The following is a 27,616-nucleotide window of genomic DNA, read 5'->3' on the forward strand; positions in this document are numbered from 1 at the left end:
TGGTGTGTCTCATGCCTTAGTCCTGCCTGTGCCCTTGATAACATGCCTCAGGTGGGCAGGAGAGCAGATGTTCAGAATATGCAAACCAGAACCAGACAGGCACTTGTGAACAAGGTCCAATTTGTCTTATTTATTTTTGAAGGGAATAAACCTTGAGGAAGAGTCACTTTCACCAGTTTTCTTAACTCTAAAGGTGAAGAGAAAAACAAAGCATCAGGAAAGTCAGAACATCCTAAAAATTCCAAAATTTCCAGTGCAGTTAAAGGTCTGTTTCAGCCTAGGACTGCTAAGCTGTAACCAAAACACAAGAAGAACCTTTTGTTTGACTCAAGTTGAATCTTCTAGGAAAGAAAGGAGGGTTGGGTTGCAAAAGTATCTAAGATTCAACCTTTTTTCCCAAGTTGGAAAAGAAGTCATTTTGGGAAGCCTTGAGAATATCCAGGGAAGGCTAGAAAGCTCTTCCAGTAGATCTGGGAGGTGCTTTGTAGTTCGGGGTGGCAGGAGGGGCTAAGACACTGGTGTGCACTGACGTGCTTGATGAGGTCTGGATCCGTCCCATCACTAACTCTTTTTCTCTCTTCTCGGCTGGCAGCGGTTGCTCTTCCAGGAAGCGGTGTCCCAGCCCTGCACAGCCCTTGTCTTTGTGGCCCATTGACTTTCTTCCTTTACGTGCTGCTCAGATGATGGCAAGAGAGCGCTCCTGTCTTCGGACCGAGACATTCCTGCTCCTTTCCTACTCAGCCACCTCTGCTCCTCTTCCTCCCCTCCTCACTGGCACACCAAAGTGTCCGTATGTTACCAAAGACTGACAGGCATGACCACGCAAAGGGATCTGGTTCAGAACTGGAGCACTCCTTGAGAAAGTCATAATGTCTAGAACAAAATTAAAAAATAAAGACAAACATTTTTTTAAAGCACGTGCACGAGAGAGAGAGTGAGAGAGAGAGAGTAAGGAAGGAAAGAAACAGAAACACTTGGAAAAGAAGGAACGAAAGACAAAAAAATAGGAATGAAGAAATGTGGAGAGTGAATGAAGGAGGAAAGCACCACCCTCATGTTTCCTTAGGAATGTCGGACAGGACTTCCTCAGGGAAGTGGAAACTTGTTTTAAACAAACAAACAAAAATATATTAAAGCACAAATTTCTACCAGAACAGTTACCTTCTTTACTGCAGAGCCCACAGCTTAGTGGATGACACACCGCAGTACCCCCCTTGTCTCCCCACGCTTTCCCACTGGCTGGGGCTGCCCCGCTCCGGCTGCAGCTCCCTGCAGGAACGCCAGCCTCGAGTGTGGGGCAGCAGCCACGCCATGTGCCGGTGGCTGGAGCACCTTCCCTTGCACCGCATGTGCTTCAGTGTCTCCATCCATCCGCATCTTCCAGGCTCTCATGTATTTAATTGCCCCCTGTGTGGTTTGCTTTGGCCTTTCCCCACCACTCTGGGCTTCTCACCCGCCAGCCTGAAGAAGATGGAAGAGGAATGGACCCATCACATGGACCATGCTGAGTGGTGGAGAAGTCCCGGCTGGATCCGGCTACTGCATTGGCCTCTGAGCATCTCGTTCTCTCTCCCAGCACTCTTGCTGGGTAGAGAAACTATGAGAGCAGGTCTGAGCTGCAAACAGAAAGGTGTCTCTGTGGGGCTGAGGGATGGGGTGGGCTGGGGTGGGGAGGGAGGAACAGTTGGACATTGGCTTCCCCCTGTGAATGTTGGGATGACTGTTGCCTCAGCCCTAAGTCCAGGATTGCTTCTCTGCCTCTCTTCCATTGCCTATTTATTTTGATCTTTTGTTCCATTGCTTAACTTTCTCCACTTCAAGCTTTTTGGATTATGTAAAGAGTCAAGCATTTAAACCTTCTTGAGCCAGACAGGAGGTCCTGTGCCCATGACCCAGCCCCTGGACCAGCAGTTCAGGCAACTCCAATACTTCCCTCTCACCTTCTGAAGCCTTTTAGCATGCACAGGGGATTAGCTGCAGGGTGGGCCAAGTGTGGAAATAGGCATCACTGCTCAGGGGAGAGGTGCCTGAATTTTGTCAGCATGTGCAGCCTTGAAGGCACTCGGCTGCCACTGCCAAAGCAGTGGGCAGAGGAGCTGAAAGGTGGAACAAGCAGGAAAATGTCCCAAGAAGGATGGAGGCAGGAAGCGTGACTCAAAAGAGGGGCTTGTCCTGAGCTGTGGCCCTGTTTGCCACTGAGGAAGAGGGGAACAGGAATGGGGGAAATTCACTTTTTCCCTGCTGGCATCAAGAAAGGGTAAAGTTGGTGTGTGTCTCCACTGCAGACCTGCAGCAGGTCTGGCCTGACCCTCTCAGGGTGGAGGCACGTGCTGCTCCAGATGAACCCCCAGGAGAAGCGTCCACCCTGCACCGGCCAAGTGGGATCTGTGGTAGCCTTGTTGCAACTAGAAGAAGCTCTGAGCATGACTTACCGCCCTGCACAGTGCAGAGTTAGCCCCACAGGACTGTGAACTGGGGTTTACTAGCCCATGCTTTGGCAGTTCAGTTCAGTGGGACTCTTCCCCCTAAGGGACACCCCATCCAAACTCCAAATCTGGGGCACCACAGGTACACGCTGAGCTAGCTTTCTCACCGGAGCCCCTGGTACCCATGGCTCCTTACTCACTTCTAATGAATATATCAGCTTCTCTGAGACAATTGTGCTTGTCTAAAATCACCTGAATATATTAGCTGCCTCCTGTATTGCTCAGCTCCCAGCAGCAGCTGGTGCCTCATTTCCTCTGCTGATGGAGGGGGAAAGCTCTTAACTCCCAAGAGATCCAGTTTGAAGTCTTGAAACCCCTCACTATGTCGTGGAAGGGCATTTATCTGCACTAATGCTCCCCAGCCACTATCAGAGAGAGAAAGGACACCAGCTCTGAGGGACAAAGTGACCTCCTTCACAGGAGGGATCGCAAGACAGTGAGGAGATGATACAGTTCTCCTCTGCTCCTGTTGCTTTTCTCCACTTCCAAGAATGAGGTCTGTGTCTTTTCTGTCTCCACTCCTCCCTCCAGAGCCCAGACCTCAATCAAACTGCCTATTTGACCGAGAGACCTGTGATTGTCTCCCAGGTCCAGGCAGTGTTGTGGGATGCTGTGGATGCCAACAGCAATTCTGCTTCTTGCTGTCTGTTGCCATTTTCATGGGCAGCCAGCGCCACCATCATCTTTTAGCTGAATTATTTCAGTCATATGCTCTTCCTTTCCTCCATGTTTGTTGGCGGCCAGAAGTCACCACCCCATTCCTGATAAGAGTCCACTTCTAGGAGAGCGATGGTGCTTTCTAGGGGCCTTTGGGTGCTTCACGATGGCTCCTGATCTGTCAGTGGCAAACATTTGTGTTGCGTTGCTGGTTCCAGGAGGCTTCTGCTGGGCAGAAGATGGAGACAGGAGCGTTTCCCCATTGGTAAGATATACCCCAGGACAACCATCTCACCTTCTAGGTTCTGAGGCAGAGACCCTTGTGGCCTTGCTTCTACTGGCTGCTTAGCCGGGGTTGCACGAGCATGTTTTGCCGATGTTTAGTGGGCAGCTGAGGTGCTGTGGGGCTGGGGAGGTGCAGCCTGAAGATTCAGGATCACAGGCAAAGCGTTATCTGTGAGGCAAGTGTCATCAAAGGGGCACCACATTTTTAGAAAGGGACACCTGCAGGGAAGGTGTCCATGCCCTGCTGCCAGCTCCTGCGAGGAAGGATGTAAGTGCCTCACCAAGCCGACCCACAGCGCAGGCAGTGGGTACAGGGCAGAGCACCCAGATCGTCCCAATTGGAGGTGAAGCCTTCTCCTTCTGTCAGGCGTGGGCCCACCAGCTTCAGTAAAAGTCTCAGGGAGCCCCTTCCCACTTAGACCTCTGCTCCTTTATCTCTGGTCGGAAAGCAGCTGGTGCTGAGTTTGGGGGAAAGTCATTAACCCAAGTGCCTCAGCTTGTCAGAAGTACTGAGGACTTCATTTCCCTGGCAGATGCGCCGAGAGAGTGTAGCAGAGGAAAGAGGCACTTCGGCAGCAAGAATGAGAAGCTGTGCAATGATAGGGGTGAGGGGGAGGCAGTGTTTCTCCTCTCTGAGGGTGGTAGTATCTGTGGTTTACCACCCCGTACTCGAGGGGGCAATCCTTGCAGTGGTGATGCATCCCAGGTGAGGTATAAAGCCATGCTCCTTACCCCCTGCAATTAAAGATCCCCTCACACTTTTCACAGTGTTCTGGCTAAATTACAGTCCTTAAACTTAATTACAGACTGCCTTCTTAAATATCTATTGCAGCCCCAACATTATGTTTCTCGATGTTTTATGTTGCTCTGTGCCTATCGAGTATCTGCTTTATTCCACTCCAGAAGTGGCTGCATTTCAGTGATGGTGGAGATTATTCCTGTACATAGTATGAAAGTCCCTGCAGAAGAAAAGTGCAATATAAATTTAAGAGACTGCTTTTATTTACAAGGAGACCTCTGCTTGGTAGTTGTAGAAATACATTAGGAAGAATGCTGTGTGGGTGTTAGCCGATATATACTCAACAACTTCTTTTTTTTCCAGGGTATAAAACAGAAAATATGTGAGTGTGCAGGCTCCTGGGTATAAGTTGTAGATATTAGAAGTAGTGAATGCTACTGTGTAGTTACAAGTGGGGCTTACAAAGAAACTTTCATTTGAAACCTCTTTTTGTAGTTGTTCGTTGTACTCTGAAAAATATACTTTTTTATTATAATTTTTCACAGTTCAGTGCAAGTCCCAATGACAGGTCATCAACAGGACTTTAATCCATGGTTTTTAACAATATGAACATCAATTCCTACTGCTTACTCTGAAAAGCAACTCCTGGCTGGTAATGGTAATAGACTATTTTTCTTCCACATAGATCAGCCACTGGAAAGCAATGGAGCTAATATGTTTCATTTGATGTGGAGTTAAGTAATTTGGAACGCTTGAGCACAACTTTTCCCAGCCGTATGGGAGTAAAAAACCCGTTTCATCTATATGAAAAACTTTGCATAGTGAACAAATGGCTCGGAAACTCCTAAAGTGAAGTGTTGTGATTGGCATGCATGCAGAGCTACCCCAGCAGAGCTGCATGGCATGCTGCCTGAAGAGCAGCTGTAACAGCAGTGATATGGAGCCCTTCTTCTGGGAAGTAATTTTCTTCTGGAAGGAAATAGGGTGGCAATCAGGGAAAAAATAGGGGAGGTTCAGATGTTTAGGCTGGTAAATTTCTTGCAAAAATAATTTATGGATGTATGAATGAGCGTAGTAAACATGATACAAATTGTATTTTATTCCCTATTGCTATTCAAAGTATGGAAATTTAATTTCTTTCTATATGAAATCCTACGGGTGCAATACTCCAGAGCAACGTGAAAATGCTTTAGTACCAAAGGGAGAACAGTGTCTGGCTTCCTCCTCCTCAGCCCGTCCCTATCACTCTGTGGCAGGAAAAGCACCCTGCTTTTGGGCTGATGCCCTGCGCTTCTCAGCCTGGGAGGGACAGTCACTGGGAGCAGCGGGCAGCGCTGGTGGGAGAAGCATCCTTCCATCTCACCATCGTTGCCCTGAACCTTGTCTGCAGCGTGAAGCGATACTCGTGCAAGGTGCTGATAGGAGCAAGCCCTGCACCCTCCAGCTCTCAGGGAGGCTGAGGCTGGGAGTTTTACCCTTGGGAATAGCCAGGGGGTCCTTCACGCTGCCCTGAGGGGATCCCACCCACCCTGGGCAGTGACAGACCAAGGAACCAGGGTATTTTCCCTCATAGATGGGGTAAATGGTGTCACCTTAAAGAGACAAACTTTTGCCTTAAAGCAGAAAGCTCAGGGAGTTGCTGCTTCGGGGTGTTGCTGTTTGAGTCCCCTTCATCTGTCAGAGCCATGCAGATTTCCATCTCTCCCTGGAAATTCAGCAGCACCCCTTTGCCTCTTGGGTGCCTTTGGGTAGCCTAACAACAGCATGGAGGGACACATCACCATGGGCTCTGTGCTTTAAGCCGGTTGTGGTGGAACACAGCACCACGGCACACAGCGATGCCCAGCTCTTGCACCCAGGGAGCAGGACCTTGCTTTTTAGTGAGGACAAGAAGTTGCACTGTGAGTATTGCCTGTGCAAATGAGAGACCTTCTCCCACTCCTGGCTTGGGCACAGACCAGTTTCAGTCCCCCTCTCTTTCTCCATTAAACTGTCCAGACATCTTGTCTTTTCCAGGCTGCCCTCAATGCGGGCACACCCCTGTTCGTAGAGGCTACAAGCATACAGCAGCAGGACCCTGTGTAGGCTGCAGGAGAAGCCAGGTGTTGCTGCCATTTGTATTTGCTTTGGCCCCACTGATAACTGCTCATCCTGCTCAGCCTGGGAAGTCGTTTAGTGCAGACAAAAGGCATTTGCAGAAAAACAAGTGCTGGAGAGCTCTGGAAATTGCATTTTAACAGGACCCAATTTACACTCCATGGTAATAACTGGCAGCTGGTGGTTTCCAGCAGGGAGCTGAATAGCCCTGGCATCGCAAATGATAGCTGGGTTATATATGTGTTTTTCAGTACTCCCTTTGGGAGTAAGACACATGCCAGTTTGGCCCACCACCTGCCACCACCTAGCCCACCACAGGGGGATTCTGACTTCTTCGGATGGCTACTTACAGTCTGGTATGGTCACATCAAACCAGACACAGCTACTTGTGCCCTGAAGGCCTTGAACATCCCAAGTACTGCAGGACAGCCCAGGGCACCTTCACCCAACCTGCCTTTCCAGAGAGGGAGGGGATGCAGCTTGCAGGGAGCTGTAGTCTCCAGGACACCTCTTGCCCAGTGGAAGAGCAGTGCCATCCCTCTCCATTTTGGCTGAGTGGGATATGTGCCTGACATCTAGACCCTGGGTTGGGTATAAGGTGCATGCTTTGCCATCAAGCATCCTCCGTCAAAAGGAGAGCTCCAGAGACCGACAGCAGGTTAACAGGGCTCACCATGTCCCTCTGTGGTGTTGCTGCAGGGGATGGGGGGCTCAGTCCCCCTGATAACTGCGTCTGGCACTTGTTACACCCTGCATTGCCTAGATCTGGTCTGGCGCCTTCTCCAACTTGCTCTCCCCAGCCTTGGCACAGCCTGAGGGGCTGGGGTTGCTGCCTGGATGGTGGTGGTGGTGGAGTGGGAAGACAAGTGCGCTTCAGGGTATGTATTGGCTCCATCAGGGACCTAGTGTGGGTCACATCCTGGCTTCATCAGAGGAAAAAGAGGGCTCACAACAGCCCCATGGGTGGCTGAGAGGATGGAACAGAGCTTGTTCATGTTCTTGAAAAGGAGAGGGGAAAGATGAGCTCCACGCTGTGTTGCCCTTTGTTTTACTGGTGTCAGGCAGTGGGCTCTAACCTGCAGCTGCTCAGGTGCTAAAGTGATGGAGACTAAAGAAAAAAACCCTTAGATCACATTTCTCTGCTGGACCTGTACTAGTAAGATGTGCTGATCCAGCTCCAGATCCTCAGCACATCTGTGCGCGGAGAAGCCGAGCATCCCACTGGGCCTGTACAGGTGATCCCTCAGAGAAGCTGCAGAGGCAGGTAGCACTTGGGTCCCAGCACACAAGCACTGCCTTTCCCGCTGGTGCCTTTCATGGTGAGGATTTTCCAGCACGGGGCAGAAAGCAAGGGAAGGGGAGATGGAGAAATGCTGCCTTCGCTGGCAGCTGTTGCAAAAGTAGAGCTAGGTGAGTAGAGGTTTTTGTAGAGATCTGTGAAGGTCTGTGGTAAATCCAGGTTTTGCATGCATTTGGTATGGCCTATAAACCATTTGTCCCTGTGGAAGGAGGCAAAATTTTGTGCTTCCAGTAACTGTTGTCCTTAGGGGGAATTTGGCTATGAATGCTTGGCTTCCAGTAGGACTTTTTACCCCCCAGAGTGGCCTAAACTCAGCATAATACAGGGGCAGCTGTACAGCTCTCCCAGAGTGCCGGTACCTCCAGCAGTGCCGGTGCCCAAAGCTCACAGTGCTGGGTGTGCTTTATGCTGTAACGGCTGGGTCCTCGCCTGAAGTACTGAGCCAAGCGAAGGGTGCCTGGCTGCTCTACCGCCCTGCACATGCATACGTCCTGTCTACAAGCCAAGTCTGTAGGAAGAGAAAAGACCCGCTGCTGCTGCTAGCCAACGGAGGTCCACTTTGGCTGAGGGAGCAGGGCTCTGGTTCTGCCATCTAGGCAGTGAAGTGGATTTTAGTTGCATAAAACCCAGCTGCTATAATGGAGAGTTACTTCTAGACGCTCAAAACTTTCATAACTATGGGATGTCTCAGATAATCAGCAAAGGCAGGCCCAGGTAGGAGCTGGAATATACCAGATGTCAGCAGTCCTGCTCGGCCACTGTGAGTGATCCATGACTCCTTTGCTCTTGGCATCACAGCTGCTCAGGGCACGGGCTGAGCCCAAACCAGATAAGAGAGAGCGCAGCCCCACTTCCCTGTCTGCGTCACGGCCTCTGCGGGCAGGCACCACCCCGTTTTCTTTTGGAGACTGTGGTACATAATGCGGCACTGAGATGAAGCTGTCTCCAGCTGTTGCTTGCCCTGTGTAGGTCCAGTGGTAAGGTGTTTATCTTAGCAGCTTGTAAAGGGACCAGAGCTGAAAACTGACGTGTGGGTGCGTTGCAGCTGCCAGCAATGCAGCAGGGACGAGACAGGACTCGAAAGCCCCTTTTGGAGTCAGCAGCATCTCTGTCCATCCCCCACCTTTGCCTTCACCCACTGCCCACACTCCAACCCTGAACATCCTCCAAGGGGGGAGCATTTGGTATATCTTGTCTCACTGGGCCTTGTTCTCGAGAACCAGCTATGGGTACCAATAAATGGAGCAACAGCCAGGAGAGCCTGTAGCAGCATGGTCAGCTCAGACAGTGCCTACATTGTGATGAGAGGAGAAAATTGATTTAGTACTCTTTGAAATGCCACAGGAATTGAGACGGGGCAGTATTTAGGTCTTCAGTATAGGCCGCAGCATACACCACACAGAAGCAAAGCAGCAAGGGACTTGTGAGTGCTGGAGGTTTCCCTGGGAACATTCAGATGCCAGTGGGGGAAGGTACATGCTGGGAGCAAAGGAGCTTTCCTGTGCATTTTTTTTTTTTTTTTTTTTTGCCTGGAGACCCTGCAAGGTAACATCCTGGGACAAGAAGACTCTCAGAATTTTCTGAAGGTGACCCTTTCCTCTCATCGAACCTTCATGTTTGTCCTTCTCCACTGCCCATCCCCAGTTTCTCAGTGCATTGATGTAACTGGTGGCATCAATGACAGGTAAAGTCGCTTAGTGTCAGTACTTTCAAATACATGAGCTTGGCCTGTTTTCCCAGTTCTTGGGATCTTCTAGATTTACCATCTCACCCCAGAGGGCTCCACAGCATGCATTCATCTCTCAGGACATTCCCCAAAAGCTGTGGGTGCTACAGATACATGGCTCTTCTTTGTAGTTTTGGTCACAGCCCTTGCCATACTGCATGGAGTCAATCTCTGATCTCTAGATGGGATGGAAAATTTGGTGCCAGCATGGTTTTGCTTGGGCCGTTTTTTCCCAGCCAGAACCATCCTGCCTGTATCACAATGCACGTAGTGGGCCAGAAGTGAGTGTCAGAGAGTTCTTCACACACTCTTCCTCACTCCATCCCTCTGCTCTGTACTTATCCTCACCAAGTGTTTCATTTCCAGCCTGGAGAGATCAGCAGCAGACTTCATCCCTGGATCCCATAGAAGGGGATCACACCAAAATCCTGTCCTCAGCTTGCAAGGGGCAGGGAGAATCAGCTCAGGCCCAACGGTGAGCCACTTCAGTGGGATCCAGTGCCAGTGGGACTGTGCCACCCTCATGTTTCCAGGTCACCAAGGCCAGTAGAAAGTACACTTTGACCTGACAGAAGCATTTAGAAACACCCATCCAAAAGGAGCTACCCACAGACTCTGCATTTGGGGATACTGTGGAGGAGGGTGGGTCTTCTGGTGTCTCTTGTTTCTTTTCCCATTGATATCCTGGGTGGGGACCCTGGGACACAGCCCCATTCTCCACCTACCTCCCTCATTGCCACCACATCTTGTCCCACCACATCTCGTAGGGTGCTGTCACTGTCATCAAGCAGAGCTGGGACCCTCTCACCACCACAATACCTAGCTGTCCACAATGTTAAAAGCACAAACACAAAGGGACTGAACTGATCCTTTTAAACCGGGTGAGATGTTTTATAAGCGCTGCCTCATCTGTCCCCCTGCCCCAACCCTGACGCACCCGTCGTGTAACCTATAGACTCAACGTGGATTGTTTCATTCAAATAAAGCTGCAGTACTCGAGTGGGTGAGCCTGCGTGTCCCTCTGTGCCGGGTTGGGATGACAAGGTGCAGCCTGCAATTTGTGTCCACAGTGGTTGGGGCAAGGAGGAGCTGGTACTGCTGCCTAACACCAAGGCACATGACAGTGTTTGACCCTTGGGTCTTCCCAAAAGCGTCTGGTGAGGTCCCTGGGGAGGGCTTCTCATTTTTTCTCAAACCGCAGCGTAGCAGCTGGGCAGAGGACGTGGCACAGGCAGGTTTGGGGCACTCAGTGCTTCGGGAGCCTTGTGAAGGGAGCACAGGGTGGGTGGTGCAGATCCCTCCCTTGATGTGCCCTTACCCAAACCTCTCCTTCCCGCCCCAGGCCTGCAGATATTGAGGCTGCTGGGTTCTGCTGCCACTAAGCAAAGCCAGTCCTCTTCTGTCCCTTGCTCTTGGCCTCTCTTGCTCCGAAACTAGCAGGTGTGAAAAAAACAGCAGGCATGGGATGTCAATGTAGCACCAGGTCCCCTTGTCCTGGTACTCCCCTCCACCCAGGGGTCTCCAGCATGGGCCCAGCTACTCCATGGGCCCATCAGGGAATGGGCAATGCCAGCCATGGCCCGCACGATGCCTAAGATGTTCTTGGGTGAAAGTGTCTTCTCTGTGCCAAGAGATCTGCAGGGCTACTCAGCTAGAGCCTAAATAAAAATTGCCTTATTCCAGCACTGTGGTTAGAGCAACAGTTAGGAGAACTGGATGTGAGAGCCAAACATAGTTTCAATGTCACAAGCTGCAACTGTTGGCTGAAGCTCCACAGCTGCTAAAATATTAAAGCAGCACCCAGGTACCTGCCATGACTGTGGAGCAGTGGATCACGTAAGCTACAGACATACCCTCCACTTCTGCTGGTGTTAACGATGCTGAGCCAGTGCCATCTTAAGCTGCCTGGAGAAAGTTTGGGACAGAGCTCAAAGCAATGAAAAAGGGTCTTCCCAGCTAACCCAGCATTTCTACCTCCTATGGTGCCCTTGTAGCAAAGTTGTGAAACCCACTGGCAAAGTGGATGGCTGGTTCCTTCAGGGGAAAGTAATCATGCTTAGTAAATGCTTCCTTTATTCTCTCTCATAATGAAAAATGACTGCTCCAGATGGGAGTCTGGAGGGACATGGATACTGGAATTACTGTGGAGCTTCAGGTCTTAAAGATGGAAAGTATTATTAAACAAATTCATATATATTTATATATGTATGCAACATACATATATAATATATATGCATGCACAGAGCATTCATCTCTGTCACTTCTGCATAAGTTCAGCTCACCCTTGTCATGCATGTGTTGAGACTGAGTCCAACTCTGCCATGACTTCTCCCCAGGGCCCCCTCCTTTAGCACACACGCCAGAACAGCTCTGAGGCTGGGCCGGGGCTGGGCAGGAAAGCAGGCTGCCGTTTGCAGGAACCTGGCTTCATTTCTTGCACAGGCTGGGAGGTAAATGAGGCAGGGGCAGCAGCCAGAGAAGGAACATGGAAGGTAGTTAAATGTCATATCTCCTAGGGAGCTGGAGACCGCTCCAGCCACTGATCTTTTGTCCTGTCACACTTTATTTTTGTCATTAATTGTTAATTCCACCTGTTCTAGATGTCCCAACACTACGGTCTGCTTTTCAAAAGCACTCACATCTTTCAGTGTGTTGTCAGCTATAAAATAATACATATTCCAAAAACATGGGCTCTGTCTCACTCAAACAGGGCACCACCACTGAGAATTACCTCTGATAACCCAGAGTCTACTCTTCAGTTTGTGTCTCTGCCTTACATCCCATTCACACCCATCATTCTCACAACCTACACACTGATATATTCCTGGACTTTATGGTGCAGTTCTTCCCTGAGGGAGAGGAGGATGTGCTGGCAGGTTAGAAACTGGACTGAGGTTCAGGCTGTTGCTGCAAGGTGCTCTGTACTATTGATTGTACAGCTGCTAAGGCTCAGCCCCCCCTGCATGCACTGCAGACAGCAATATCACCTCCAGAGGTAGAAGCAATGCTAATTTTGTTAGAGCTTGATCACTGAGAATGCCCACCAAAAAGGCCACAAGGGAGCGAGCCGTTTTTGTCTTTGGCTCAGTGATTTGATGCTGTGGAATAAATAAAGCCTGAAGCCAGACAGTGAGTGATGAAGATTGAAAGGAGTATTGACTGCGTGCTCAAGTGAGTACAGCCCTTCACATGACACCTACAGAAACACTAGTTGTATGGTCATTAAGAAGAGGACTGTAATGCAGATACACAGGGGTGCTTCACTGCCCTTCTGCGGACACCGGGCTTGCTGAGCATGGGAGCACTGGCTTTGCACCATCACACACAACTTGTTGGCAGGCTCATGCGTCTGTCTCTGCAGGGCTGCCCTGGTACCTGGTGCTTAGCAGAGGCTATTTCCCACTGTGCCAACACATGAATCCAATCTCATAGAGTCTCTCCCCCTCCCCGGGCAGGCAGCAGAGGAGAGGTGCTGTTCGTCCCAGATAGGGACCCAGCAGCACCTTGCAGGAAAGGGCGAGGAGAACAACTAGGTAAAGATGTGGCTGAGAAAGTGTTCCTGGCACTGGGAAGGGTAGAAAGCTGCAGAGCACCAAGCTGGGATGGTAGGGACCGGGTTTGGGTGAACAGCCCTGCTTGGCAAGGGGGAGGATAGGAACCACTTGTGTGGTTGCTTGCCAGGTATCTGGGGGTGGTTATAGGGGTCAGGGATGGAGGGAGGAGATACAGCTCTGATCAGTGCAAGCGAAGAGCCTCAGCAAAGGCAGATTCAGGGTGCCAGCAAGGCGGTGGGTCTGTGAAAGCAGGGAAGGCAAGGCTGCATCCATGTAGGCGCACTGGGTGTGCTATGAGCATGCATGGACTTGTGTGTATGTGTGAGGACTATGTGAGTGGCAGGTCATTTCAGCACATCCTTTGGACCCCTCTTCCCCCATTCCTCTCTTCCCTCAAGTTTCTAAGCAGTCCTTTCTGGCCATGAGTCTGTGATAGTTTCCCAGAGAGGAAGAGAATACTCACTATGAGCCAAAACTGCAGAAAATGCAACAATCTGGATTTTAAACATTCTGACCCCGTTATTTTAACAAGAACAGAAGAAAAAATAAATGGTGTTGACTGGAGAGGAAGATTTATGGCTTGTACAACAAGGCCAGGATTTATAAGGAGAACAAAGTGACCTAAAAAGCAGGGAAGATTTAGAGATACAGGCTGTAGCTACAGCCCACCGCAGCAGTATTCCTCTAGCCCATGTGAGACCCAGATCAGGGCAGGGTTGTGTGTCTGGCTGGGAAAGCACTGTCCATCTGCTTGGTGTGCAGGGGAAGGGGAAGACGTGCTGGATTAAATTATGCTTGGGTATCTGGTGACGGAGGGGGAACCTCCGTCCAGCTGTCTTTCTCCACACACGCTGTCATGCTCTTCCATCATGTGGTCTCTTATATCCACCACACATCCATCCCCAGGAGGGATCTGACTGCCCTTGACTCCCTCCCCCAGCTCTTTTCTATCAGGGATAGCCCTGTGCTGATGCCAGCTACAGATCGTCTCCTGGCTTTTTGCTTCCATCAGATTGCTGATCTCTGGGAAACATTTCTCCCTTCATGGCCTGCCACCAGCACTGACCCACCTTGCGTAGGAACAGCCACCTTGACTTCCTTCAGCCTCTCTTACAGCTGCTTCTTGACCCTCTTTGCTGCCCTGAGGACTCTTGATGGGAGGAGGCAGAGAGTGCAGCCTGGTCCTCAGGGTGCCCAGCTCCCCTGGCCTGCCCTCATGCCCCTTGGATCAAGGGAGAAAAGGGGAGATCCCACGTCCATGTGGGACAGACACAAGGGAAAAGGACCTTCAGGAGCAGGGCTGCCACCCACAGGCAAGGCAGGGGGTGCCCTGCATCCCAGGGCTTGCTGTCCTGTCCCCCCATGCTGCGCCGGGTTGCTGGAGCCCTCCACGCCAGCTCCACCACCTCATCCAGCATAAGGCAAAATCACTGCCTGCTTCTCCATGCCTGAGGTTTGGCACGGAGCCAGTACTCCTCCCGGCCATGGAAAGGGAATGGGGATTAATTAGCTAATGACCTCACATTGCTTTGAGGAGCGACAGGCTAACCCAGCGGCGGCTGACACCTCACAGCTGGTGGCTGTGGGGAGACACCAGGCGGGATGAAGGTTTTGGCAGCTGGAGCCCGGAGCTGCCCCGTCCATTCCCGCTCCCTGCACGAGCACGCTGCCGGAGAGGGCCATCGCTCCCTGGGGTGACAGAGATGGATCATCCCTCCCCTGCTAGCCAGGCTGGTGTGTGTGTGCACGGAGCAGGAGCCCACTGGGGCAGGCGTCAACATTTCCCAGGGAGCAGGGTGCTGCGTCTCACGCGGCTGCCGGGCGTATTGAAGTTATGGCTGCAGCTTGCTGGAGGGACAGCAGGTTGGGGAGGGAGCCCTTCATGAAGACAGCAGATATAAGGGTCCTGGCTGCTCTGGCCAGCCCAGAGGTGCTCCCGGCACACCCATGGCAGACCCCTACAAAAACCCCTCAGACAGACACTGCTGTACAGCCTCCTCTGGGGCAATGCAAGCCGCAGACAGGCAAGGGGATGTGGAGGTGATGAGGGCGTATGGGATAGTACTGTGCATAAGTGCAGCTGTAGGGCTGTTGTGCAGATGGTACTGGATCAGGTTGGACTGGAGGAAACCATGCCAGCTTTCTGTTCTGGGTTTCTCTGTAGCAAACCGTGGGACTGCCAGCACCTCTACAGGCCCTCCAGAGCCTATTGCTCCCCAGAGCATCTCTTTTCCCTCCTCAGTGGCAGCTCTTCCACCCATAACCCTCCAGGGTGCAGGGCTGCAAGTCAGGTTTGGCAGAAGACCATGAACCAGATCAAGGCATCACCTCCTGCCTGCACAAACATCAGAAAATATTTCCCACTGCTGAGGAGGAAGGGGTCCCACCCCATGCCTAATAGCTGAGCTGCAGCTCATGGCCAGGCTCCTGCCCTATTGTCAGCCTGGGTGTCAGCTCACCATCCCAAAATACAAGGGCCAGTTTTTATGTTCTCGTGGGCTGCCCTGGCTACACTCTGAAAAGAGCTGGACTGTGGAGGGAAATGACTGGGGTGTCCTTTTTCCAATAGGTTTCCATTCAGGAGACTCTGCCTCTGCTAACCCTGTGTCCTGAGTGGGTTTTGTAGCATGCCTGAACCCCGATCCCTGCTGTCATATTTGAGCCGTGTCTCATGCTCACTCTGTGTCTCATGCAGCTCCAGCTGTGCCTCATGCTCTGTGCCAGAACCAAAACCAAAGCCAGAGCCAAGCCAGATCCAGGCAGTTGAGCCTGACAGTGGCTCTCCCTGGCCCCAGTGCAGTAGCCAGGCACACTGGCTGCACAGCTCTGAGTGACTGCTTACCTCTCCATGCCCCAGATAGTTCAGAGAGGCCCCAGCATCTAACCAGAAAGGGCTGAAGGCTCATAAGGAGACACAGGAGTCTTGGAGAGCTGCACATGGGCAAGGATCTGCCTGTCATGCTCTCCAGATACTCAGGCATCGCGTCTACACATTGATACCAAAGCTGACCACAAACAACAGGGCTTGGGTGCTGGAACAGACTAGACAGTAGAGAAACCAGCAGCACTGTGTGGTCTGCCCAAGGCAAAGGGCTGCAGATCACCTGGCTTTACACAGCCTCACTCCCAGATGCCTCAAACACCTCCAGCTTCCACTGCAGCCAGCAATACAGATTGATGTCCCCCCTCACCAAAACTACCTCCTGCTTTTGGCAGTGAAAACATTGCCATCCCCAATCCTGGCCGTTCCCTGCCCCGAACATGGGGTCTCCCCTGGTATTTCAGTGCCTCACCCCAGCCCTGTCACTGCCTCCAGCTCTTACCCTGCACCCCTTGCCAGTGCCATGTCACTCCCATTCCCCAGCCCTCACTCTTGATCAGAAGCAACTTGGAATTCATGCCTAGGCCTTCAGGAAATCAGGGAGCCTGAAATCATTTGGTCCCTTCTTCTGAGAAAACTGACAGCACCGCCATAAAAATGAAAAATTCTTAAAATAACATGCAACGTGGAGAAGCTGTGTGCCTCCGAAGCCCACCACCTCTCCCAGCATTCCCAGCTGTGCGCACCTGCCTCATCAGCCTTCCCCATGACTGTCTCCATGATTTATGGTCTTAATAACTCAGCCTGAATCCTGCTCCCCTCCCGCCCTCCCCCAGGGCTCATAACCAGCCACCATTTAAACTCATCATGTGGCGTACTCTAGTGCAGTCCAGCACATCTCTTCAGAACAACTCTGTCCCTTGCTCCTCTCCATGGGAGGGGACACCTTTCCTTGACAACACCTCTGGACAGGCCTTCCCCTTCCCTTTTCACAGGACACCTTCCATTACCTTTTGCTGGAAGTCACCATCAGCTTCCTGCAGCAGCAGGGGTAAGGGGCGCTTCTCCATGTGGCTCTATGTGTTCCTCCTCTGCAGCACAACGGCAAAACACCAGCTCTCCCCACATGCATAAATGCCTCCCCACATGAGTTCCCACCAGAGAATAAGGTACAGAAGAAGGCAGGTGGCCCCTTACAGGTTGTTTTTGAATGAGTGTTGACACAAAAACCTGGACACAGAGAAGGATGCAAGAGCAGGGACACTCTGGAGGTGACCATGCAGGGTCTGAAAGCTGGGAGTGGGAGACTTACATGCTGAGTGCCCTTGCAGGCACCACTCTGCGACGTGAGGGTCTGTTCCCAGCCACAGAGCGCCTCATAGAATCATAGGATCATGGAATCGTTTAGGTTGGAAAAGACCTTTAAGGGCATCAAGTCCAACTATGAAACTAATACTGCCAAGTCCACCACTAAACCACGTCCCTAAGTGCCACATCTACACGTCTTTGAAATACCTCCAGTGATGGTGACTCAACTACTTCCCTGGGCAGCCTCCTCCAATGCTTGACAACCTTTCCGTGAAGAAAGTTTACCTAATATCCGATCTAAACCTCCCCTGGTGCAACCTGAGGCCATTTTCTCTCATCTTGTTACTTGGGAGAAGAGACTGACACACACCTCACTGCAACCTCCTTTCAGGTAGCTGTAGAGAGGGATAAGGTCTCCCCTGAGCCTCCTTTTCTCCAGGCTAAACACCTCCCAGTTTCCTCAGTCGTTCCTCATAGGACTTGTTCTCTAGACTCTTCACCAGTCTCACTGTTGCTCTCTGGACATGCTCCAGCACCTCCATGTCTTTCTTGTAGCGAGGGACCCAAACTGAACACTGTACTCCAAGTGTGGCCTCACCAGTACCAAGTACAGGGGGACAATCACTTCCCTAGTCCCCCTGGCCACACTATTTCTGATACAAGCCAGGATGCTATTGGCCGTCTTGGCCACCCGGGCACACTGCTGGCTCATATTCAGCCGGCTGTTGACCAACACCCCCAGATCCTTTTCCACCAGGCAGCTTTCCAGCCACTCTTCCCCAGGCCTGTAGCGTTGCGTGGGGCTGTTGTGACCCAAGTGCAGGACCCGGCGCTCGGCCTTATTGAACCTCATACAATTTGCCTCGGACCATCAATCCAGCCTGCCCAGATCCCTCTGTAGAGCCTTCCTTCCCTCAAACAGATCAACACTCCCACCCAACGTGGTGTCTTCTGCAAACTTACTGAGGGCGCACTCAATCCCCTTGTCCAGATCATTGATAAAGATACAAAACAGAACTGACCCCTGTACTGAGCCCTGGGGAACACCACTTGTGTCCAGTTGCCAACTGGATTTATCTCCATTCAGCACAACAATTTGGGCCTGGCCATCCAGCCAGGTTTTTACCCAGAGAAGACTGAAACCATCCAAGCCATGATCAGACAGCTTCTCCAGGAGAATGCTGTGAGAAATGGTGTCAAAGGCTTTAGAAAAGTCTAAGTAGACAACATTCACAGCCTTTCCCTCATCCACTAAGCAGGTCACCTTGTCACTAGAGACCATGTTAGTCAAACAGGACCTGTCTTTCATAAATGCATGTTGACTGGGCCTGATCACCTGGTTGTCCTGTACATGCCATGTGATTGCACTCAAGACGATCTGCTCCATAACCTTCCCTGTCACTGAAATCAGACTGACAGGCCTCTAGTTCCCTGGATCCTCCTTTGGGCATTTCTTGTAGATGGGCGTCACATTTGCTAACCTCCATTCAACTGGGACCTCCCTGGTTAGCCAGGACTGCTGATAAATGATTGAGAGTGGCTTGATGACCTTAGGGCCACGTCTCCCAAGTCTCTTTTTCTATTATGTTTGGGCTCCAGGGCACTGGTAAAGCCTTGCTGACTCCTGGTCTCTGGCAAACTAAGCATCTCCTTTCCTGCTTGTATTCCAGAGCACATCACTCAGAAGCAGCTAAAAGGAGGTGAAAGACCCCAATTAGTCTCCAAAGAGTCTGCTTGCGGTTTTGAGAGCTGCTCCAAGGTCTTCTGACTCCTTGGAGGTAAGGCTAACCTCTTGGACTAATTGACAGCAAGGGAGACACAGAAGATAGTTCCCCCCATCTCTGATCCAAGCTGCTGCACTCCCACCTGCCCTTGAAACACCACACTTCAGCTGTGCAACAGCAGCTGGTACCCCTCCTGCCCTCCCTGCTGCAGATTAATGACTGTTTAATTGTTCTTTATCTAGTGCTGATAAAGGTGGGGCCCTTTGCTTGGCACAGGGGAGAGAGAGCAGAGGAAAGGCACAGGGGCATCCCCAGAGAAGTGGGAGCTAATGAGCCATCTGACTACAAGCATTTGCTTGGCTTGTAATACCTGGTAATAAGTATTTCCCTGGAGGCTGGCTCAGGAGGACCGGGCACGGAAAGGGGTGAGGATACAATCAGAAGCTGCAAAAGCTTCTGATTTTGAGCAAGTATCATTTTCAGAAAAGCCACACAGCCACCCACATGAGCATGAGTGCTTTGCTGACCAACAGAAACAAAAAAAAAAGCCCTGGCTGCAGCAGGGGAGGGGTTGATGTGTGTAGCCAGGGATCAACCCCTGAGGTAAGAGGTAGACGCATGTCAGTCTGTGGTACAAACCATGAGCACCCAGACAGGCGGGGAATGTGTTGGGGGGAGTCTGCCTATCCTCTGTGAAGAAAACAGCAAGTACAAAAGGGAAGAAACACACCCCCTGCCCCCAGTGCTGACCATGGGGGGGATGAAACAGGAGGACTGCCCCTACAAATGGGTGCTTTGTGTTCCGCAAACACTGAGTCATGGTGGGGGTCTCCTGTCCTCCTTACTGTCCACACTCAGGCGGCTGGGTTCTCCCCCAGACCACCCCACGCGTCGCTCCCCCAGGGATGTTGCGGGTCCTGAGCTCCCCCAGGGGAGTGAGCCCAGGCTTCAGCTCGGGAGGCAGCCAGCCAGCTCGAAACAGTTAACAGTTCTCCTCGGCCACCACATCATGATGGATGAGCCCTGCCCCATGGAAATGTCACCGTCTGAACAGAGCGTGAGCTCATTCCCTTCCACCTCCCATCTCAGCACACAGACAGCCGGGACGAACAGCACCCTGTCCTTGCCAAGGGGGCACTCTGGTCTGGCCTCCCACCTTTTGATGATGATGCTGAGGCATGAAAGACAAGAAGAACCATGAGTTTTAAGGGTGTAATCCCACTCGGCCCAAGGCCTGCTAATTAATAGAAGAGGGGCTCCCCTCCTCTGCCAAGGAGAGGAGGAAACATAAATGGATGAGGGATGGTCTGGTCAAGCATTCAACCTTGTTATCTAATTTGAAAAATGGTCAAATGAGGTAATTATGGTGAGATATCGATTCATAGCAACATGCTCCATGAATGCCATAGCAATAACTCTTAGCACTGCCACACAGGTCCCCCAGCCCCTCCTCAGCTGCAGAAGGAAAATTCAGGCTTTTAATTTTAGCCTGTACATGTTTGAGAGATGGAACTGGCCAGTGTAGGCAGGGACAAGGTCACCTTCTGCCCCCAGGATGGGCCTGAGACTGCTGGCCCCCGCTGGAAAACATCTTCAGGAGCTTGACTGTGATGGTCTGTGTTTCTTGTGCCTGTCTTCAGTCAGGTCCAGTTAGGGAAGCAAGTGGGAAAGAGGGAGTCATGTTGGTGGAAAGGGTCTGAAGGCAAGAGAGAGGCTTCACTAACACTACCAAAGGCTTCCTCAATGGCTTTGGCCAAGCCACTTAACTGTATCCTGTCCAATTAGAGCCTGAGCCCTTTCCCACTGCAACATGAGTATTTTAAGCTTTTACTCTGCATCTGGAGTCAATCATCTCCACAGCTGTGGATAGCTGCCTTTTAGGAAGTTGACAACTACACTGGTAGTGCCCAGGTAAGTTTCTAGTATGCTTCTTAAAGATGTAAGTAGAGATAGGTTTCCCTATCAAATTTCCATTTAAATCTGTATACTTTGTATATATTGCACACACTATAGCATGTAGTCTGCACTGTGACCCATAGCTATGTGAACCTGTGACAGATCCCTTTACTCTTTGATCTGCTAGCATAAGAGCCAATGTGAACATAAGTTATAGTCAGATGAAGGTAACAGACCCCAAATATTCTCCACGCTCTTAGGTCAGACCAACCACCCTTGTCTGGCTCACGAATTTCCCACTGCGAGTGGATGAGAAACCAGCCTGTGTCACCGAGACTGAGGGGAGAGAGCTGGGGTCCACCCATGTAAATCCGTTTCTTAAAGCAGGTCTGCAGCTGAGGCACCTCCGAATGGCACTGGGATCCACGCCACGGGAGCCAGAGCCCCTGGGAACATGCTGCCTGGTACAAGACCGAGTCTGCTTGGGTCTGCCCTCAAGGTGCCTGAGTGTCTGTCTTCTCCACACCATCCTCACACCAGGAAGGGATGACAAGTACCCTCTCTGCACCCCTTTCGATTCCAGAGGCTTTTCCTGGCAGCTGCTGCAGCTTTTTCCCTCTCAAGCAATAACTTGGGAAACTGATGCTGTCAGAGGAGAACAGTCACAGCTCTATTCACAGCTCAGCCACTTACACACATACACACCACCCCCCCACACTCCTACACCCCCGTTTCAGCACGTGTAAAGTGGGTGATCATTATAATCCCCTCCCTCCCTGGGGACACAGAGTCAATGAATAAGTCATAAAAAGGAGTGCTTTGGGATCCTTGGGTAGAAAGTATTCCAGGGCTGTTATTGTTATTGGTAATGGCACATACTTATTCCACTTATTGGCACTTCAAGCTACATTAAAGTCATTCCCTAGATGCAGGAGACTTCACACAAAATATATGACCTTCTGTTCCAAAAACAGAGGCACCTGCCAGTTGTACTGAAGCAAATATTACTGTCTTCCTTTCTCCAGGCTCCTTCACAGACAGTCTTGTATTCCCATTTTTCAGCAGCAACTCGGCTTCAGGCTGACGCTCCAAAGGGTCCTAACCCCATTTCCATGACCAAATCTGAAAGCCTTTACCCCTTCCCCATCTTCCCAGTTTTCTCCACTGCATCCAATCTTTCATTACACTCTTTTTCCAGTGTTCCCTCAGCCTTTGCCCTGTGTGTCTCCTGCCTTCTCTGCTTGCTTCCTCAGTAGCTCCTTATCACATATTCCTATATCCTACCCCCACCCCGCCACACCTTCTTCTTCTGCAGCAAATATGGAAATCTCTGAGTTATTTTATGACTCAGTTTCTCCACTCCCTTTGTCCCACCATCCCACGGGGTATAATGGGGGGGAATTCATTTGCCAAGACAATAAATAGGTAGGAATGTCTCTCAGGACCTGTTAGCACAGGAGTAAGGTTACCTTGGAGCTGTAATAGAAGACCATCATCTGGACCATTAACTTCAAACAACTGCCAGAAGGAGGTGGCAGGTGCATGATGTGGGAAGATAGCATGACGGGTGCCGGGAGGCAGTCTAGGATGCTCCGGGAAGGTGCTGCAAGCAGATGCACCATACATTGATTATGCTTTGCTGCTCTGGCATCATGGCCCTGCCCTCCAGAGGAACAGATAAAGAGGGTTATGATTCAAAAGGGCTGTCCTGTTGCAGAGCAAACTTACTGAGAGGACAAGTCCTGAAGGATCCATGCTAGTCTGATGCCACTGAAAGCCACTGTGAGAAAGCAGATGGATGCACTTCCATTGCCCACTCTTCTCCTCCTCCAATGCAGTCTGTCCTGGTGATCTCATCTCCTCAGATGTCCTCCTCCCCAGGCCTCAGAACTGTGAACCCGCAGACAGGCTTGTGCACTTTTTCTGTCCAGCTGAGCACATGTATGTCCACCACAATGTCTTTTCCTGGTTGTCTTACTGCCATGTGAACCACAACACAGCCTTAGCAAACTGCTTAGTATGGACTGCCAGCCTTCCTATTCACAGCCTCTTGTCACCAAGAGACATGTCCATTTCCCTACACCACACAGGCACATGACGTGTGGGTGTAGCTGTGGCTCCAGCCCTTCCATCTTCCTCATCATCCAGGTCCATTTCCCCAGACTCATAACCCCCCTCCTGGGGAAAGGAGCACAGCTCTCCTGACAGCCAGCATGAGTTCTCCCCATTAAGTTCCTACAACCCCATTGCCACCAGGATATGTCTTCTCCTCCTGATAGCTCTCCTGTGGGCCATGCTCTGATTTCTGTGAAGGAACATGTCAGCAAACTCACCCAAATCTCCATCTCTTATTAGCAGGGCTTTCTTGGGGTACAGGGTAGGAAGAGACATCTCACCTCTCTTTGGCTGTCCATAATTTAGTATTTAATCTGGATGGCCACTAAGGTGCTCTATTTTGATCAAGAAAGAGAGGAATCTTGGGCAGAGGCTTGGCCTCACCTCTCTTAAACACCTATTTCAGAGGGAATGAACCCCCTTTTCCTCCACTGACTACAGCAGGAGTGAAAGGAGCTGGTCTAGCTTCTGGATGGCTGCTACAAGAGGGAAGAAGAACACACTCAGCACCCAGCAGGGACTTAAGTTCCACAGCCCACCAAACCTTGGGAAAATACAGACTACAGAGTAATTTTCTCCCAGGAAAATTAAACAACCAAAGGGAAAAGGCTGGGAACTGGTTTCCTCGATGCATCCTTACAAGGGTGAGCACAGTGGTTACCAGGTTATGCTCAAATGTCTGTTCAAGCTCTTCAGACACTGGATGATGTCTGCTATCCAAAATTTTAAACATCTAAATACTGATTAGAAACTACGCACTGACAGAGAAAATATTTGTTAGTTTACTCCAAGTTTATTAGATGTTAGACCTAATTAAAAGTTCCAATGCGTGGTAAATGTTTCTTTAATTACAGTGAGACAGGAACATTAGAATTGTGGTTTTGTAGAGAAAGTACATCTAATTAGCCTGGTATATTTAGGGCATTATTTCTATCTATTTGAAATATGTTGCACTACATGTTGCTTATTCCAGTCAGACCTTCACAGAAATGTGTTCCAATCAAAAACCCACTTTTTTTAATTTCCTCCTACATTTTTTTTTATGTTTAATTTATTCTTAATGAAAGAAACTAGACTGAGAGTCCCTAGAGGATGAATTCCCTTGTTTATGCACAGAACAGATAACAAGCACTGCATGAATCAGTACTGGGATCTTTGTTAGGAGCAATTGAGGAGCTACAAATCCATCATTCAGTCCTCCATCTCGGCATGTGCGTCACCAATAGTGAAGGCAAGTTTTTAGGACATCGGCACTTATCCTGTCACACCGAGATGATCTTACTCAATTTATCCACATTTCTACAAGGTTGTATTGCCAGAGGCACAATTCTGCCCTTCTCCCATCTCTCCCAAATACCTTTTCTGACTTCCAGAGAATACCAGCTCAAAATCCTCCTCTGGCTCCACAAAGCTAATAGACCGTCTAATCTCAGCTTCACGAGTCCTGAGCTTTGCTTCAAACTCTTGGCATAGAAACAACCTTCACTCCCCTGGCACCCCTGTCCCACAACAAGCCTTGGGGAGCAGAGATGTAGAGTTGGCTGGTGTAGTCCTTGAGCTGTGGGTCCATTTCGTGTGGACAGAGGGATTACCCTAGCTCCAAGCTGCTATTTTCGGGGGAGGGTTATAATGAGTATGAAGGGGAGAACATGCTGAGGGGATTGTTTTAACCATGTAAGGAACACTTCAAGAATTTGTGGTTTGCGTTAACTGTAGGTTTTGCTCTTGCAAGTGGGTAGTGGTGAAGTTTAGTGTGCTTCAGTAAATTGTGTCAGGATGTAGTTGCTTTTACAACATTTGTAGGTTTTTCCAGCCTGGTAAAATCTTTCAAAGTAATTCTGAGATTTTTTTTGGTTTTAGAAGTGGCTTTGAAATAGCCATTTCTACAACTAAAAAAAAAAACAAACCAAAACAAAACAACCCCCAAACCAACCAACCAACCAACTATGTTTATTAAAGAAACAACTACACTCAAGTGGGGATTAAAAAGGCAAAAAAACCCAGATCTCTGCGGGCTGCCAAACTTCATACTGACAACTTGAAAGTGTTAATTTAGAGGGAAAGAGAGTGCAAGCATTCATGTGTTCTGGGAATAGGCTTTGCTCACTGCTCTGCATTAAGCATGCTGAGTCAGTCGCTCCAAACCAAGTACCAGAAACCACAAAGCTCCCATAAATCAAACCAGGACCCACTAGCAGCCCAAGGAGGGATACTACCCATTGCCTTCACCTTGCATATACAAAAGCAGTGGGCCCAGCTGTCACTGCCCCTAGCTGCCCAGGGAAGGGCAGTGATAACCCATGGAGAGCTGGGGTCTTGCTGAGACACTGCTTTGGGCACTGTCTCTTGCATGAGTGATGCCAAATGTAATGGCACTGAAGCAGCTGCTGGAGCATGAGTGTGGCAGCAAATAATTCTGAGCCTTAAAAAACTCAGGCAGCATAAGCCTAAAACAGTGAATCATAGATTTCAAGTGTCCCTGTTTACCTCCCTGAGAGTCAGAAGTTTCACACCAAAGGCCAGGAGCAAGAAGAGGGAAAGGGATGGTGCATGGAGAGTCCATCTCTGGAGAGCCAGATTTATCTTCCCAAGGACTTTAATGCAGCAGGAGTGCCCAGCCAAGTCTCATGTGTTAAGACTCCTATGAATGACCTGCTCTCCTCCACTGGGCTCACATGCCATGGGGTGAAACTGCAAAGCCACCACAGCCCTGACCCCACGATGCAGGCGGTCAGGAGTGAAAGCCACCTCCTCCGGGGGCTGCAGCAGGGCGCGGAGGGCAGACGGGTTGGGATGGACCTCACCACACCACATGCTCACTGCGTGTGCCCCAAGCTAGCCCCGTGGTCCCCTGCCTCTCATGATGTGCCACGTGGGGTGCAGCCTTGGCATTAGCAGCGGGGAGATGCGAGCAGGCATCCAGAGGGCTGACGGCAGCTGAGCAGCCAAGCACTCACCTCCCTGGGGCACCTCCAGCGAGGGGGAACAGCAAGGTAGGCAGGCAGAAGCTGCCGCCTGGGGACTGTAGCTCTGTGAACCCAAGCACATTAAACAGGACAGGGAAGCTGTGATCCATGGGCAATGATTTTACAATAGGGACATAAAGGAATAGCAATAAACTCGGGCGGTGTGTTCACCAAAATCAATTCTTTGAGGGAGGGCATGGGAGTACAGAACAAAACCACTTCTGCTCTCCGGACATGTAATCCTGCAGCTGGGGAAAATCACAGAAATGGGACTTGGAAACAACTGGCACTTACGCACATGCATGGACGTGTGTGCATGCAAGGGGCAGAAGGTCCCAGAACAAAGCCCCACACTGCTCGGTGTGTTCAGCAGTCTCTCTCAGCAGAACTGAACTAGCCATGAGCCACGAGGTCCCCCGTGCTTTCTGCTGCCATTTCCCATGCAACACTGAGGAGAGGGAAGGTCTTTCTCAGGGCAGTCCCAGGATCACATCTTACCATATCCATGGGGACTTTGCCCAGAGAACCTATCAGATCAGAGTTTCACCACCACTGTTTTTGTAGGTGGCCACCTAAGATGCTGAGAAATCTTCCTGAAGAGCACCCTGTGCAGAGAGCCCCGAGCAACTGCCATCTACAGCCAAATAACACTTTGAAAGTTCTTTTATTCCTTTTCATTTCTCTCCTGTTGCTTGATTTCCTTGTGCTTTGATTGTAAACAGACACTGTGGGTTTTCCATTAATTGGTCTATGCACTGTAGCTTACACTCTGATATCTTACAGATGATCATCTTAAGGACTGTCAAAGGTGTCTCGGAGTAACACTGCACTCCATCAACTTGCTCAGCAATTGTCAGTCAATCCCAGGTGCTTGTAATCTAATCATGGGGTCCTTCCTCAAATTTATGTCCCTTATTCATCAGCCCCACTGCACACAGAATGAGGGCAGCAGGCTCAATGTCTAGAGCACCTGCAAATGCTGGTAGAGACTCTCCAGTTGGGCCATGTAGCATTGTTGGACCTTACATGACTATCCATGGCAGTGGCGTGTGGATTGCCTGGTTTGTGCCTCAGTCTTCTGCTAACTCATCCTCCAGAAATAGTCCTCCACAGGGGAAAAGAGTGGTGACATGCTGCTCCAAGTGCCTACCCACACTTGAAGGGAAGTGCTCAAAACTGTGGGATGAAGAATGGATGAGCCCTCAATTCATGTCAATTAGATGTAGCTAGAAAGGGTATAGTCCAGCCTCACCTTAGGCTGTGCTTGTCTGCAGGGGCACAGGAGTTGGTGACATAGCTCATGAGTCCACTCTTGCCAGAAGGGCTGAGGATCCCATAACACATCTAGAATAGAGCAACTGGGAGTGAAACCAGCTGGGCTAGCAGGCTACATGAGTGAAAATCCTTCTGGCTGCAACATCAGCCAGAGCAAAGCTGACGAGTTCTCAGTCTCCTGATTTCCATGTGTAGGCTAATCAGCAAATGGGGTCTGGCAGAAAGAGCCCTCGTGGGGATACTATCACACCAATGCCCAGATGTGTTGTGAAGATGGTTTTTGCAGCTTTCTCTGGAACATCTGATATCAGCCACTGTCAGGGTTGAGATAAGGGCCTAAAGGGACATTCGTCTTGTCCAGTGCATCATCTCCTGTGTTTGCAATGACCGCCTTTTCTCCCTTCCCTCACGCCTTTTGTTTACTGCTTGGCTTCACGGCTCGTATGTTTTTCCAGGCAGCAATTGTCTCTTTCTGTATATCTGAGGAAGTTTGGGCACACAGTGGGCATTACTGTCATATAAATGCTGGTCACCTGCACCGTGCACCTCTTTCAGATGAAACGCTGCCCCCTCCCACGCTGCAAGCCCCCACCCCGAGTGCTCACAAGCCCCACAGCTCCCTGCAGATCTGTGCAAATCTTCTCATACCCCCACTGGTCACCTATCC

At 50.5% G+C, this 27,616-nt stretch overlaps 1 protein-coding gene across 4 annotated transcripts in view; it reads left to right on the forward strand.

Annotated features, from left to right (window-relative positions):
* MDGA1 (MAM domain containing glycosylphosphatidylinositol anchor 1) overlaps positions 1-10,290 on the forward strand; it is a 156,478-nt gene extending 146,188 nt beyond the window's left edge. For all 4 annotated transcript variants that reach the window (XM_042789528.1, XM_042789527.1, XM_042789529.1 and 1 more), the window contains exon 17: positions 593-10,290. In XM_042789528.1, the coding sequence (XP_042645462.1) occupies positions 593-684 (92 nt within the window). In that variant the 3' untranslated portion in view covers positions 685-10,290. The remainder of the gene's footprint in view (positions 1-592) is intronic.
* The last annotated feature ends 17,326 nt before the right edge of the window (positions 10,291-27,616 follow it).

Source organism: Tyto alba, unplaced genomic scaffold, assembly GCF_018691265.1.
Source record: "Tyto alba isolate M040663 unplaced genomic scaffold, T.alba_DEE_v4.0 Super-Scaffold_16, whole genome shotgun sequence".
NCBI classification, from domain to species: Eukaryota; Metazoa; Chordata; class Aves; order Strigiformes; family Tytonidae; genus Tyto; species Tyto alba.